The 15,310-nt window shown below is 40.7% G+C and overlaps 1 protein-coding gene across 2 annotated transcripts in view; it reads left to right on the top strand.

Moving 5' to 3' along the window:
• LOC137336197 (lysine-specific histone demethylase 2) overlaps nt 1-15,310 on the top strand; it is a 77,605-nt gene that overhangs the window by 19,724 nt on the left and 42,571 nt on the right. Inside the window, exons 7-8 of one of the 2 annotated variants that reach the window (XM_068001641.1) lie at nt 2,424-2,462; nt 9,747-9,960. In XM_068001641.1, coding sequence (XP_067857742.1) covers nt 2,424-2,462; nt 9,747-9,960 — 253 coding nt within the window. The remainder of the gene's footprint in view (nt 1-2,423; nt 2,463-9,746; nt 9,961-15,310) is intronic. The other variant, XM_068001642.1, reaches the window with a different exon arrangement.

The following is a 15,310-nucleotide window of genomic DNA, read 5'->3' as shown; positions in this document are numbered from 1 at the left end:
TGAGGTAGAAGGTCAGCCATGATCTTGTTGATTGGCGGAGCAGGCTCGAGGGGCCAGATGGCCTATCCTGTTCCTATTTCTTGTGTTCTGTGAGGAGGACACAAAGAGTTTGCAAAGGGATATAGACAGGTTAAGTGAGTGAGCAAGAAGGTGGCAGATGGAGTGTGGGGAAATGTGAGATTATTCACTTTGGTAGGAAGAATAGAAAAACAGAATTTTTTTTAAATGGTGAGAAACCAATAAATGTTGGTGTTCAGAGGGACTTGAGTTCCTTGTACAAGAAACAAAAAGTTAGCATGCAGGTTCAGCAAGCAATTAGGAAAGCAAATGGCATGTTGGCCTTTATTGCAAGGGGGTTGGAGTACAAGATTAAGGAAGTTTTACTACAGTTGTACAGGGCTTTGGTGAGACCTCACCTGGAGCACTGCGTACAGTTTTGGTCTCCTTATCAAAGGAAGGGTATACTCGCATTAGAGGCGGGGCAACGAAGGTTCACTAGATTAATTCCTGGGATGAGAGGGTTGTCCTAGGAGGAGAGGTTGAGTAGAATGGACCTATACTTTCTGAAGTTTAGAAGAATGAGATCTCATTGAAACATAGATTCTGAGGGGGCTTGACAGGGTGGATGCTGAGAGGTTGTTTCCCCTGGCTGGAGAGTCTAGAACTAGGGGCATAGTCTCAGGATAAGGGGTTGGCCATTTAAGACTGAGATGAGGAGGAATTTCTTCACTCAGGGTTGTGAATCTTTGGAATTCTTTACCCCAGATGGCTGTGGATGCTGAGTCATTGAGTATATTCAAGGCTGAGATAGATAGATTTTTGCACTGCAAGGGAATCAAGGGATATGGGGATTGGGCAGGAAAGTGGAGTTGCGGTCAAAGATCAGCTATGATTTGATTGAATGGCGGAGCAGGCTCGAGAGGCTGTATGGCCTACTCCTGCTTCTATTTCTTATGTTCTTATTGCTGCTCTGCATTGTTTGGACATTTTGAGCATTTCGTTTGCTAAGGCCCCAAGGTCGTCTTCAATTTCATCCTTCACTTTTATTAAATTTTGTCCCGTCATTTTTCTGCCCAGTTACATATTTGGTCTAGCTCATTCTGTAATTTCTAAGCTGCTTCCCAGTTTCATTGCCCCTCCTAGTTTAGTAACGTCTGCAAATTTGACAGTTATATTGCATTTCTGAGTCTAAATCATTGATGTAAATTGGAAGCAATAATGGTCCCAACACCGATCCCTCAGGTGCCCCATTCAGTCCTTCTCCTTCCCTCACGTAACTCCTCTAACTAGAATCCACTATTTTCTACCTATCAGCCAATTTCTTATCCGTACCCTGGATTTACCCTGAATCCTCATAGCTTTGAACTTAACTAATAGCTTTTCACAAGGAACTTTGTCAAAATCCTTCTGGAAATCTTGGTACAACATGTTGTAGGGCTTACCATAATCCACTTGGGATGTCACTTTCTCAAAGAAGTCAAGGAGGTTGGTCAAACAGGATCCTCCTACCCCTGCCCCCCCAAATCCACGTTGACTATTTTTGCATTATTATTGCACAAATACTTATCAAGTTTACACCTGATTAATTCCATTATTTTATATTGGGGTTGAAGTAAGATTAATATTTCTTTGGTAGCCTGAGCCTGATTTCTCTCTTTTTAAAAAATATGAACACATTTGCCTGTTACCAACCTACTTGTATCTCTCCAGTGTCCAATGATGCCCTCGTAATTGTCAATGTCTCTCAAATCTCCCTAGTCTCCTTTAGCACTATAGGATAAATACTTTTTACCCGTGGGGATTTATTGGTTTTGAGCCCTTTTAGCCTGTTTAGGATTTCCATCTCAAAGTCATTAATTTTGCCTGGTTTAACTCTGGGGATGATATGTTGCTCTTGTCTTTCCTTGTGAATAATTGGAGAAAGTAGTTATTCAGGATATTTACTATCATGCGTTCCTCTGTTTCAAGCCTGTTTTCATCTTTTGATAATTGGTTTAGTGTCTATCCTCTGACAATTATGCTAAAATGGGCATTTGAAACATTTTTAGCAGCAAGATGAATTGAAGGTATGTGTTTGTAATTAATTTCTATTTGACTCAGTTTTATGCAAACTGTGAATTGCACCTCTTAAAATTTATCACCAAGCTGATTCAATGCTAAAAGGGAAATTGAGTTATGAGGTGGTGGTTAGCTATCTTGGCTTACCATCGTGGGGAGGCATCAATCACAGAGTAGGTACTTACCCACAGGAAGACTGCTTTTGTCTCAGTGTGGCATTAGTGGTTGTCTGAGAGTAGGTTGTCTGGCATCCCTTTTGGTCTGGAATGGTGTATGATGTGGGGAGAAGTAAAGTTGGAATATGTGTATGTGTAGTTATTCTTAAACTTCAAAAAAATGTACTGACTTCTCTTGTGTCCATCCAGACTGAAAGTCCAGACCCCTGCTCTTTGTCTGAAGACATGGTAAGTACTAATTATGCAACCCATGAAATTTGTGCCCAATCTAAACTAATGCCATATGTTGCAGGATACTTTGTTTAAATTTAGTTTTTTTTTATCATGATGGACACAGGCACACTACCTGCATTGTAGGAACATAGGAACAGGAGTAGGCCATTCAGCCCCTCGTGCCTGCTCCGCCATTTGATCAGATCATGGCTGATCTGTGATCTAACTCCATATACCCGCCTTTGGCAAATATCCCTTAATACCTTTGATTGCCAAAAAGCTATCTATCTCAGATTTAAATTTAGCAATTGAGCTAGTATCAATTGCCGTTTGCGGAAGAGTTTCAAACTTCTACCACCCTTTGTGTGTAGGAATGTTTTCTAATCTCGCTCCTGAAAGGTCTGGCTCTAATTTTTAGACTGCCCCCTACTCCTAGCATCCCCAACCTGCGGAAATAGTTTCTCTCTCTCCACCCTATCTGTTCCCCTTAATATCTTATAAACTTCGATCAGATCACCGCTTAACCTTCGAAACTCCAGAGAATACAACCCCAATTTGTGTAATCTCTCCTTGTAACTTAACCCTTGAAGTCCAGGTATCATTCTAGTAAACCTACGCTGCACTCCCTCCAAAGCCAATATGTCCTTCCGAAGGTGCGGTGCCCAGAACTGCTCACAGTACTCCAGGTGCGGTCTAACCAGGGTTTTGTATAGCTGCAGCATAACTTCTGCCCCCTTGTACTCTAGTCCTCTCGATATAAAGGCCAGCATTCCATTAGCCTTATTGATTATTTTCAACACCTGTTCATGACACTTCAATGATCTATGTACCTGAACTCCTAGGTCCCTTTGGACATCCACTGTTTTTAACTTTTTACCATTTAGAAAGTACCCTGTTCTATCGTTTTTTGATCCAAAGTGGATGACCTCACATTTGTCTACATTGAATTCCATTTGCCACAGTTTTGCCCATTCACCTAATCTATCAATATCGCTTTGTAATTTAATGTTTTCATCTACACTGTTTGCAATGCCACCAATCTTTGTGTCATCAGCAAACTTAGATATGAGACTTTCTATGCCTTCATCTAAGTTGTTAATAAATATTGTGAATAATTGAGGCCCCAAGACAGATCCCTGCGGGACTCCACTAGTCACATCCTGCCAATGTGAGTACCTACCCATTATCCCTACTCTCTGTCGCCTTTTGCTCAACCAACCTCCTAACCAAGTCCGTACTTTTCCCTCGATTCCATGGGCTTCTATCTTAGCTAACAGTCTCTTTTGTGGGACCTTATCAAATGCCTTCTGGAAGTCCATATAAATAACATCCATCGACATTTCCCTGTCCACTACTTTAGTCACCTCTTCAAAAAATTCAATCAGATTTGTCAGGCACGACCTACCTTTCGCAAATCCATGCTGGCTGTCTCTGATTAACTGAAAATTCTCGAGGTGTTCAGTCACCCTATCCTTAATTATAGACTCCAGCATTTTCCCCACAACAGATGTTAGACTAACTGGTCTATAATTCCCTGGTTTCCCTCTCTCTCCTTTCTTAAAAAGCGGAGTGACATGTGCAATTTTCCAATCCAGAGGGACAGTTCCTGAATCTAGAGAACTTTGAAAGATTATAGTTAGGGCATCTGCAATGTGCTCACCTACTTCCTTTAATACCCTGGATTGGAAACCATCTGGTCCTGGGGATTTGTCACTCTTTAGTGCAATTATTTTCTTCATTACTGTTGCTTTACTTATATCAATTTTATCGAGTCTCTGTCCCTGATTCAATATTAATTTTCTTGGGATTTCCGGCATGCTGTCCTCTTTTTCTACTGTAAATACTGACGCAAAGTAATTGTTCAACATGTCTGCCATTTCCCCATTGTCAATGACAATATCCCCACTTTCAGTTTTTAAGGGGCCAAAACTGCTCCTGACCACCCTCTTTTTCCTAATATAACTATAAAAGTTCTTCGTATTGGTTTTGATATCCCTTGCAAGTTTCTTTTCATACTCTCTTTTTGTAGCTCTTACTATCTGTTTTGTGACCCTTTGTTGATCTTTGTATCTTTTCCATTCGCCAGGATCTGTGCCATTTTTTGCCTTTTTGTATGCCCTTTCCTTATGTCTTATACTGTCCCTTACCTCTTTAGTTGTCCGTGGCTGTTTTTTTTGGCAAGTAGAGTTCTTGCCCCTCGGGTATAAACCGATTCTGTATCACGTTAAATGTTTTTTTAAACATTTCCCACTGATCATCAGTCATTTTACCCATTAACAGATTTGCCCAGTTTACTGTGGACAGTCTCTGTCTCATCCCTTTGAAGTCGGCCTTACCCAAGTCTAGAATCTTAGCAGCTGACTCACTTTTTTCCCTTTCAAACACTACATTGAACTCTATCATGTTATGATCGCTATTGGATAGATGTTCGCGTACAGTTAAGCCGTTAACTAAATCTGGTTCATTACTAAATCTAGTATGGCTTGCCCCCTTGTTGCCTCCAGGACATACTGCTGTAGAAATCTATCCCGAACACACTCAAGAAATTCACTACCTTTCTGACAGTTGCTAGTCTGCCTTTCCCAATCTATGTGAAGGTTAAAGTCCCCCATTAAGACCACTATGCCTTTGTTACACGCTTGTCTAATCTCTGCATTTATACAATCTAGCACTTCAGAGCTGCTGCCAGGGGTCCTATACACAACTCCCACTATAGTCTTCGATCCTTTCCACTTCTCAATTCAACCCATAAGGTCTCTGTTGGCTGCTTACCTCTCCTTTATCATTGAAGTGATTTCATCTCTAATCATTAAGGCTACTCCTCCCCCTCTTCCATTTTCCCTAGACCTTATAACCCGGTATATTTAGTTCCCAATCCTGACCATCCTGCAGCCATGTCTCAGTGATAGCTATCATGTCATACCCTCCAATTTGAATTTGAACCTGTAGTTCATTTAATTTATTCCTTATACTCCGTGCATTTGTATATAGACCTCTTAGTTGGGCCACACACCCTAGCCTGACCTTCAGCTTTGATGCTGGGTTAATCGCCTTACACCTTCTATTTTTCACTTTATCTGTAGTGTCTAAAGTACACTTTCTTTCTGCTGCTCTACGCTTTTTCCTTTCACTTGTTCTTGAACAACTGTTTGTGCTATTTGTATTGTAAATTTCCCCTGGGTCTTCCCCCCTCTCGCTGCTCTCAACCTTACTCCCTTCTGACTCCCCTCTCAGGTTCCCATCCCCCTGCCACTCTAGTTTAAACCTTCCCCAACAGCACTAGCAAACACCCCTGCGAGGACATTGGTCCTGGTCCTGCTTGGGTGTAACCTGTCCCGCTTGTACAGGTCCCACCTTCCCCAGAACCGGTCCCAATGTCCCAGGAATCTAAATCCCTCCCTCCTACACCATCCCTGCAGCCATGCATTCATCCGGTCTATTTTCCTGTTCCTATACTCACTGGCACGTGGCACTGGTAGTAATCCTGGGATCACTACCTTTTGAAGTCCTGCTTTTTAATTTATCTCCTAACTCCTTAAATTCACCTTGCAGGACCTCATCCCTTTTTTTTACAGATATGGACCACGACTACTGGCTGTTCACCCTCCCCCTCCAGAATGTCCTGCAGCCGCTCCACAACATCCTTGACCCTAGCACCTGGGAGGCAACATACCATCCTAGAGTCACGTTTGTGGTCACAGAAACGCCTATCTGTTCCCCTTAATTGAATCCCCTATTACTATAGCCCTGCCACTCCCCTTCCTCCCCTCCTCCTGTGCAGCTGAGCCACCCGTGGTGCCACAAACTTGGCTCTTGCTGCTTTCCCCTGATAAGCCATCTCCCCCAACAGTATCCAAAGCGGTATATCTGTTTGAGAGGGAGATGGCCCCAGGGGACTCCTGCTCTACCTGCCTAGTCCTTTTACTCTGCCTGACGATCACCCATTTCCTTTCTGCCTGCGGTGTGACCACCTCACTGAACGTGGTATCCACACTCACTATAATACAAAATAGTTTAATGTGCTAGACTTAGTTTTTATCCTTTGATGGTCATATTGTTTGTGCATAATAAGAATGGAAACAAAAGGAATATTAAATGTTTTTAAATTCAGGTGAAATGTTATTTTTCTTGCATAGAACCCTTGACTGAATTTTTATGACATGTGCTGATATAAATAATATGCTCAAATAAAATACCAGACCCACAGAGAGGTGGCGTGAGAAATCTTTCCCCAACTTTATGGTTGCTGTGTGGATAAAGTAGAACGAGTGTATGTAACTCCCCATGCTAGAGGGCATGTAGTTGCAAGTAGTGCACCAGATTTTGTGGTATTTGAAATATTTGCCATGAGCCCCCCACACACTCACATTCTTGGAAACAACTGGATGTGAATTTAAATTAATCTTTTGAAATTCTGAAACTTGATGAATGGTGATTCTTCATGTTGGATGCTGAGCACAAGCAAATTGGAATGCTACAGAGGCTACTGTATCTTGTGTGAATAAACCGGTAGTGTTAGTTTGTAAGTTTACTAATGGATCTCTCGTGGTGTTCATGGTGAACTGGAAAATGTGTTGTAAAACAACATGTCTGCTAAGCCCTGAGGCATCTGTTCCTCATGCTCCCAGCAGAGCAAGAGAAGTCTTCAGCCCTGCTACAGGCTAACTATCCCTCTCTTCTTTTTATCTCCCTTTCCCCCTCCCCTTGCTCTACAGGGTGTGTCTGTTTGTCTCTCTCACCACCTCAAAAGGTATTCTGACTGTATTCCCAGTCCCAATAACTCCCTCCATCTTCTTGCACCCTGCTCAACAAGCTCTTTCTTTTCACCCATCTGTTTACCCTTTGCATATATTTGGAGGGGTGGGGATCAGGTTAAGTAAAGAAAGAACCATTATTCCTGTGTGCATATATTGCAGGCCTGTGTGATGAAAGTGGAGTTTTTGTCCTGTGACAAATAGGAAGAGGTTCAATTTTTAAACGTAGGAAACATAAGAAATAGGAGCAGGAGTAGGCCATAAGGCCCCTCTAGCCTTCTCCGCCATTCGTTAAGATCATGGCCGATCTTCAACTTCAACTCCACTTTCCCACCCGATCCCCATATCCCTTGATTCCCTTAGAGCCCAAAAATCTGTCAATCTCAGTCTTGAATATAATCAACGACTTAGCATCCACAGCCCTCTGGGGTGGAGAATTCCAAGTATTTATGACCCTCTGAGTGAAAAAATTCCTCCTTATCTCAGTCCTAAATGTCCAATCCCTTATCCTGAGACTATGTCCCCCTAGTTCTAGACTCTCCATCCAGGGTAAACATCCTCTCAACATCTACCCCGTCAAGCCTTCTTAGAATCTTAGATGTTTCAATGAGATCACCTCTTGTTCTTCTAAACTTGAGAGAGTATAGGCCCATTCTACTCAATCTTTCCTCATAGGACAACCCTCATCCCAGGAATCAATCTAGTGAATCTTCATTGCACTGCCTCTAATGCATGTATATCCTTCCTTAGGTAAAGAGACCAAAACTGTACACAGTACTCCAGGTGTGGTTTCACCAAAGCCCTGTACAAATGCAGCAAGACTTCCTTACTCTTGTACTCCAACCCCCTTGCAATGAAGGCCGACATACCATTTGCTTTCCTGATTGCTTGCTGTACTTGCATGTTAACTTTCTGTTTATGAGGATACCCAAATCCCTCTGAACACCAACATTTACTAGTTTCTCACCATTTAAAAAATATTCTGTTTTTCTATTCTTCCTACCAATGTTAATAACATCACATTTCCCCACATTATACTCCATCTGCCACCTGTTGCTATGCCTTTGCAGACTCTTTGCGTCCTCCTCACAGCTCACCTAGCTTTGTATCGTATGCAAATTTGGATACATTACACTCTGTTCCTTCATCTAAATCATTAATATAAATTGTAAATAGCTGAGGCCCAAGCACCGATCCCTGCAGCACCCCACTTTTGTTTCATAGTGTTTTAAAATGGAGGCTATTTTTCCTTACCTAAACTTCAAAATTGAGGCCATGTGAAGAGAGGCCATAAGATCAGGCCAGATTGAATTTCTGAAAATAAATGTGGATATAGATACTAATTAAATTATATATGGGCAAAGCATTGGCAGTTATGAGAACATTATATTCAGTATCCCCTACCATTATGGCATTAATCAAGGATGATAGATAGATAGGTTTGATTTGAGAGGTTTTTTGATAGTAAATCTGGAGAACACTTCCACTGGCTTTAGTTCTGTAACACTATGATTTTTTTCAGTTGGTGTATTTGGGAAAGTTTACTTTTTATTACAAAAGTAAGCCTTTTATGATCCTAAGTGAATCCTGCAGGCAAAACTTATTTTTAAATTCTGAGTACAATATTCAAAACCGAAATATTTTTTCCTCTGCTTTTCTCCCTTCGTGAAGTGCTCACTGTTCCTGGGGTACTATTGCACCAAGTACTGATTGGTACATCTCCCAAGTGGCCATTCTTTGTGTGCGTGATGGCAGGTTATTTGATCACCAGAGGGCAATACCGATAAGCCTGATACATGCAGGTGCACATTTTATCAGGAGTCATTGGATACAATTACAGCCAGAAACCCAGCCTAATTTCCTCTTTTTCCCCTCCTCCCCCTCCAGCTAGAAGGTGCTGAATATTTGATGTGTTTTAACATCACTTTCAATTGAGATCCACTAACTCAGCACAGACCAGGAATTGAGCCACCGATCTTCTGGTCTGTATGGCTCAGTACCACACCTAGAGGTGCAATTATCCATTAAACAGTTCTTGGAGCTCTGAATATATACCTTTAAATTTAAATGATTAAAATTGTATTGTTTTTTGTTAAATCAGCTGGTCCCAGTCCACTGGGTCATACCTTAACTTAAATATATTGTACAAGAGGTATGGCTGCAAGCTAGTGACATAAGTAAAAATTCGATTGAAACAAAGGAATCAATATAAATGTTGATAGTAAAGTATGAACAGTATCAGACTTCAAGCTTCGGAGCCCAATTTTGATAATTCCTTTTGAAGATCTAGTTACTGCATTTGTACTAAATTTGTTTAGTCGGATGTATTTAGTAGTAAAAGTTCTATTTTTTAGTGAAAATAAACAAAAATTATAAGCTGTGCAAATGAACACCTTTAAAATTGATTCATATGATTATTGTCTACTGAACTTCAAATAATGGAGGTTCGTGTCTCCTTCATTAGTTTCCTAAAAGGTGATCTCTAAAACAAGGGTATTTTTAGATCATTTTCTCTCTCATATAAAGTCAATACATTTTTTTTCAGCGAGTGGGAGAAGTTGAAGATAATAAGTGGTATTCCATGCTGATTGTGCCCCCACTGCTTAAGGAAAGCCCAGCAGCCCCCTTTCTTGGTGCTTACTACCCAGACTGTGTAGGCATGAGTCCATCCTGTGTCAGCACTAACCGTTTCCACAATGAGTTCTCCAGTATGAAGATGACTTCTTCGGAGCGCAGCAAAATCAGTGTCCAGCCACCTGGTAAGATATCACTAAACAAGCTGCTGATAATGTGTGAGTCCATGGATGGTGACTTTGTGTGGGTCATTTCAAAGATTAGCTCCTGGCAAAGTGGTTGAAAATGGAAATTTTGAGAATGAATACAACTTTGTTCCACAATTTAAATGAAACAATTTAGGCTGATTGATTAGATCTCGACCCCACCCCCCAAAAAATTAACCACCCATATTTGTATGATTTCCCTCAGCTGGAAATTGGGATGGTTGGGACACATATCTACAGATGCTGTGAATATGCTTAGCCTGTTTGCATGTCCCCCACCCAGAAAGCATGGGTAAATCTGAATTGCACAAAAGTAGGAAGTAGCTATATCAAGCACAGCAATAAACAAATTGGAGGTTGGAAGGAATTTATTTTAAAAATAAATCCTTTCCCTCCTCTCCTGAAGGTGGAATCCATTTTTTTAAACCATGGGCAAAGCCGGGGTGTGTGTGTGTGTGTGTGTGTGTTCATCCCTCCCTCCCTTGCTGCTAGACACCCTCTGGTACCCTGCCATTATTTTTGTATGCGCCTTGGTGGTGGGAGGTGTTCAACAACATAGGGCATCATGGTCTGAACCTCGCCGTGCCTAACATCCGCACCTGAACAATTCCAACAGGGGACACTGGATAGTAATCAGGAGTGTGAACCCTGGCCTGTTTTTTCACTCCTTGCCCCACATGAACTGGGCCTTATTGTAATGTCTTACCGCCACCCTGTTTGACATTAGCTAACTGAGTGCAGAACTGAGATCAAATCTGGGATTTTCCTGGTTTTTATGGGTCAGCTACTCATTAATTAAAATTTGCTGAGCCATCAGGGGTTAAAGGGAAAATATACTTCCACTAGGAATTTGTTTACATTTTGAACCTGTTGACTGAGAGGTATACTTTCCTTTCTTTTTTGCTTTGGACCAGGATGAGAAAAAACTATTCAGCCCATCCTCTAGTATACTTATCTCCCATGTATTTGTATTTTGAATAAACCCAGTGTTTTTGCTTATATTGCCTCGCTTGGTGGATTATTCCAAACATTTACCACCTTTTGAGTAAAGAAGTTTTTCCTATTATTTGTTCTAAATTTATTTTTGTTTAAATTTCTATTACTGTCCACTGGTCTACTTCGAAGTAGTAACCTGAGTTTACCTTGTTTATAAAGAGTGGTTTTCAAGCTGTGGGGCATGAGATTAGTTCCAGGAAGATGTTATGAACTTAAGAAGTAGAGAAAAATCTTGCAGGAATCTTGGGTAATGTGACACAATGCGAGTGCTAAGCAATGTAGGTGGAATTGGGAACTATGGTGGGGTTGTGAGTGATTGATATTTGATCACAGCTGTGTGTGTGATCCTGTGCAGGAGATGGGATTAATGGTGGCCTCATGCTGCACTAAACGTGCTCTTCTCTCCAAAGGACTCAGGTGCTGGATATCTTGTTAGGTTCACCTGAGTAAAATGTCGCTGTTGATGGGTGTGTGCATTTTGACCACGTGTTATTCTTCGTGTATATACAGTAGTTTGGTCTCATTGCTTTTTCTCTGACGCCAGCTTTTTTATTATTTCCAGATTAAAAAAAATAACTGAATTCACATTCTCAAACTGCCAGTGTGGGATTTGAATTCACGTTCTCTGGATTGTTACCTCCTCACAAATACATATCAAATACTAGTGTAGCCCTTCAACCAAATTGGTGACTGCTATTTTCCCCTCCATAAGCAGATTGTAACACTGAGCTCTTGCAAAAGTAAAACAACATTACAAAATAAATGTGTACCTGAAATAGAAGTCTTTGAATCACGGCTGGATCTACAATTTTAAGAGTGCATTTTACAATTCAATATCGCATTAGAGCTTCGTGCAATAGAAATATGTGCTAAGAATTTGGATATGGAAGTCAGCATGCCTGATTCAACACCCACACAATTTTCTATCCATTGGAGCAGCGAATTGGCCGTGTTGATGTCCGTGCCCAAATTGCCCATATGCTTGCATGCCGAGCTGGGAGTGCTAAGTTGTAAAATTTACTGCTTTAGTGACGACGTGTGCTTCACAAGCTAATACATATAAAATAAAACTCTCAAACCATAGGCATGTTGAAAGAAATGTGTCAGGAAATGTCCACAGGAATGCAAACACGGCACATTCAACATTAGGTCAGTGAAGTAATTGGCAATAAGTTGTGCAATACTTTCATACAATAGGCCACACCTCTGCTCACTGTTCATAGACACCAGAACCACTGCACTGTAGTTTTTATACCAATACACAGTTCTATGCAATACATTTTGATGGTCAACTCTGAAGTGCCACTGTGAGCACTATTTTGCCCAAACACACAGTTCCCGACAGTGTGCCTCAGATGACTCTCTTAGATCAAAGCGGACAGCAATCTGATTAGTACCTTGAACGCTGGCATACGTTGAAAGCAGTAAACTTCCTTAAATGTTTTTTTTAAATTGAGGCCAATCTATCAGACCTAGCAAACAGTTGCCCTTTGGCTCATGCACCTCAAAGGTTTAATTACTAGTTTTGATGAGTTTTCATTATTTGACTATTGTAATTGCTAGTTTTGAGTTGGTGAATGTATTTTTCAAGCATTGATTACAACTGGAATTGTAGGTAATAAGTTAAGCAGGATTAGTAGTGTGAATGGGAAATGGTTTTGGAATTTGTTTCAATTTGCACAAAAGAAATATTTGTTAATCAGTTCTATTAAATTAACTGAAGGACCTATGGATTTAAGGTAGAACAGCTGTTGATGTCTTTGACATGCACTTTTTTGTTTCATAATTTAAGTTGTATTTTACTACAACAAATATACTTTTAAATTTTCCAGCGGTTAGGTTGGCATGGTGGAGTGCCAGTGCACTATGCTAAAGAATAGAGAGATGTGGTCTGCTTGCCATTTTTTATTCGAACATGCTGTTTGTTCAGTTGGTTAAGACAGTTGGTTGCTGAACTGTACAGGCTAGAAAGGTCCCAGGCTCAATCTCTAATCTATGCTGAGTTTGCTGATCTCTGTTTTGGTGGTGGTAAAATTAGCTTCCGTTCCTCTGGCTAGGGAAGGTAAAATTGGCCAGATTTCCCACTTCTGATTGTCATTTGCTGACCCTTGCCGGAGTGCTCATCAAGTAAAGTTTGGCTGTGTTGCCTTCTGCAATTCAATATCCTATTGACGCTCACTGCTGAGGCTTATACATGAGGAAAAACTATTTGCACAAGGTAGCAGAGTCCAAATGGCTCTGTGGAACTGCTTCCAAGCAAGGAGTATGTGCCTTTGGGGTGAAGGGGGAGAAAATTGATGGAAAAAAGAAATGTGATGTTGATCAAATACTGAGTAGAAGAAAGATTATCTGTGGGGTGCTCCTGCATACCATTTAGTGGCCAACTTCAGAGCATCGTTGTTAGAGAGGTCTGAGCAGCTTGCCTGACTGGCCATCATGTGTGACACAGGGAAACCATGGAAGTAGGAAAGAAAATGGCTTAAAATGGAGTTTTCCCCCCTCCCTTTATTTAAAAAAATCTCCTTAGTCATCCTGTATGAATAGTATCTTTTTAAGATTTGTCAATATATTGACCAAGAATTAATTTGAACCTTGAAAGGAGAAATGATTGGTGGCATGGCAGTTAACTCTCTTAATCACCAGGGAGGCTTAGAGTAGAAAGGGAAGGATAATCATGCTTGTGTTGTCAGTGCGCTTTGTTTCTTATTGAACTCTGAAAGGTTTGTACAAGATCATGTTCAGTTGAGGGACTTGTTTTGTTTAAATATTTGAAATGGGATGAAATAACAAGCCAGGCGAAGTGGTGAAACTTTACCCCATTCCGGTTTAGCAAGGTTCAATACAGTAAAATTGTAACTGTTCTTTTGAGTTAAAGAAACAATATTCTGTTTGACTTAGAGAGAAATGTGACTACACATTTTGGTTAGTTATTAAGCTGGTTAATGGAATAAAAGACTACGGAGGTTAAGTGTAGTAATACAGTTTCATCGTGGTGTTTTATTATTTTGATTCCACCACTGACTAAAAGCCTTCAGCTGAAAATTTTTGTTGAAAGGTGACAAAAATATATGCCTGGTTACAGGGTGTACGTGGACCATGTGTATAATGTACCATGTTTGTGTCTATAAGGAGCAGTTTGAAATTGTTTGATTTGAAGGCTAAGTAACTCGGTAATGCCATTTGCACTTATCAAACGTATTACAGATTTTAGTGTTTTATGTGAGTGGTATGAACAAGAATTCGGGTAATTTAAGCTACACTTCCCTGTTGGAAGGCTTCTGCTTTGTTGGTATCTCATTCATGGTTACTGTTCCCCTCACACTAACTGGACCTCCTTTGATCTGGAAACAGAGCAGCCCATGAGCACAGACAACTTGTTCACAGCTCGGAAGCAGGCCATTTGGCCCATTATGTCTGTACTGGCTCTTTGCCAGAGCAATCCAAAACAAATTCCGCTGCCCTGATCGTCCCCCATTTCCCTGTGTCATCATCTGCTTCAAATATTTATCCAATTTTTCCCTCAAAAGATGCAATGATCTCTGCCTCAACCACTCCCTGCAGCAAAGTATTCCATGCTCCAACAATCCTTTGTGTAAATACGTTTCTCCTATGTTTCTTCTCATTTTCTTAGTGATGATTTTAAATTGATGACTCTTCATCACTGACTTCCAAATCATTGCAAATAGCCTTTTCCTATTCTTTCTATCTACATTCTTCATAATATTAACAACCTCAATTAAATTTCTTCTTAGCCTTCTCTGCTTCAGTGGAAATAGTTCCAACATCATTGGTCTTAACAGTTTCCCATTCCTGGCATCAGCCTGTTGAATGCTGTACATTTTCTATGGCTTTAATGTCCTTTTCTATGTGGGGTGTCCAAAACTGCGCACAGTATTCTGATCTTGGCCTAATCAATGTTTTGTATAAATTCATCATTACTTACTCAAGTCTTGTATGGCCTATTTATAAATACCCCAAATTCTATTGGCCACCTTATGGTTTCATCTACCTGCACTCACACTTTTGGGGAATTATGTATTTCAACTCCTAGGTCTCTGTTTATCTACATTAAATAATCAATACAAAACTGAGCAATTGGATCGCAAACAACACCATTAGCTTAGAATTTTTAATTTATGCTTTAAACTGTATAAAATGCTGAAAACATTAAATCTTTTTATTTTTGACTTTTTTCCCCTGCTGCCCATGCCTCACTATGCAAGTTTTCTGCATGGTTGTCATGTGACACAAGTTACTGTGGTATCCCCACTCCCCCATGTTTCTGTGGCTGTCAAGCGGCTTGGAGCCCTGACCCTGGCTCTAGTTCTCCATG

The sequence above is a fragment of the Heptranchias perlo genome, chromosome 2, assembly GCF_035084215.1.
Source record: "Heptranchias perlo isolate sHepPer1 chromosome 2, sHepPer1.hap1, whole genome shotgun sequence".
NCBI lineage: Eukaryota > Metazoa > Chordata > Chondrichthyes > Hexanchiformes > Hexanchidae > Heptranchias > Heptranchias perlo.
This window is presented reverse-complemented; position numbering and strand designations above follow the sequence as displayed.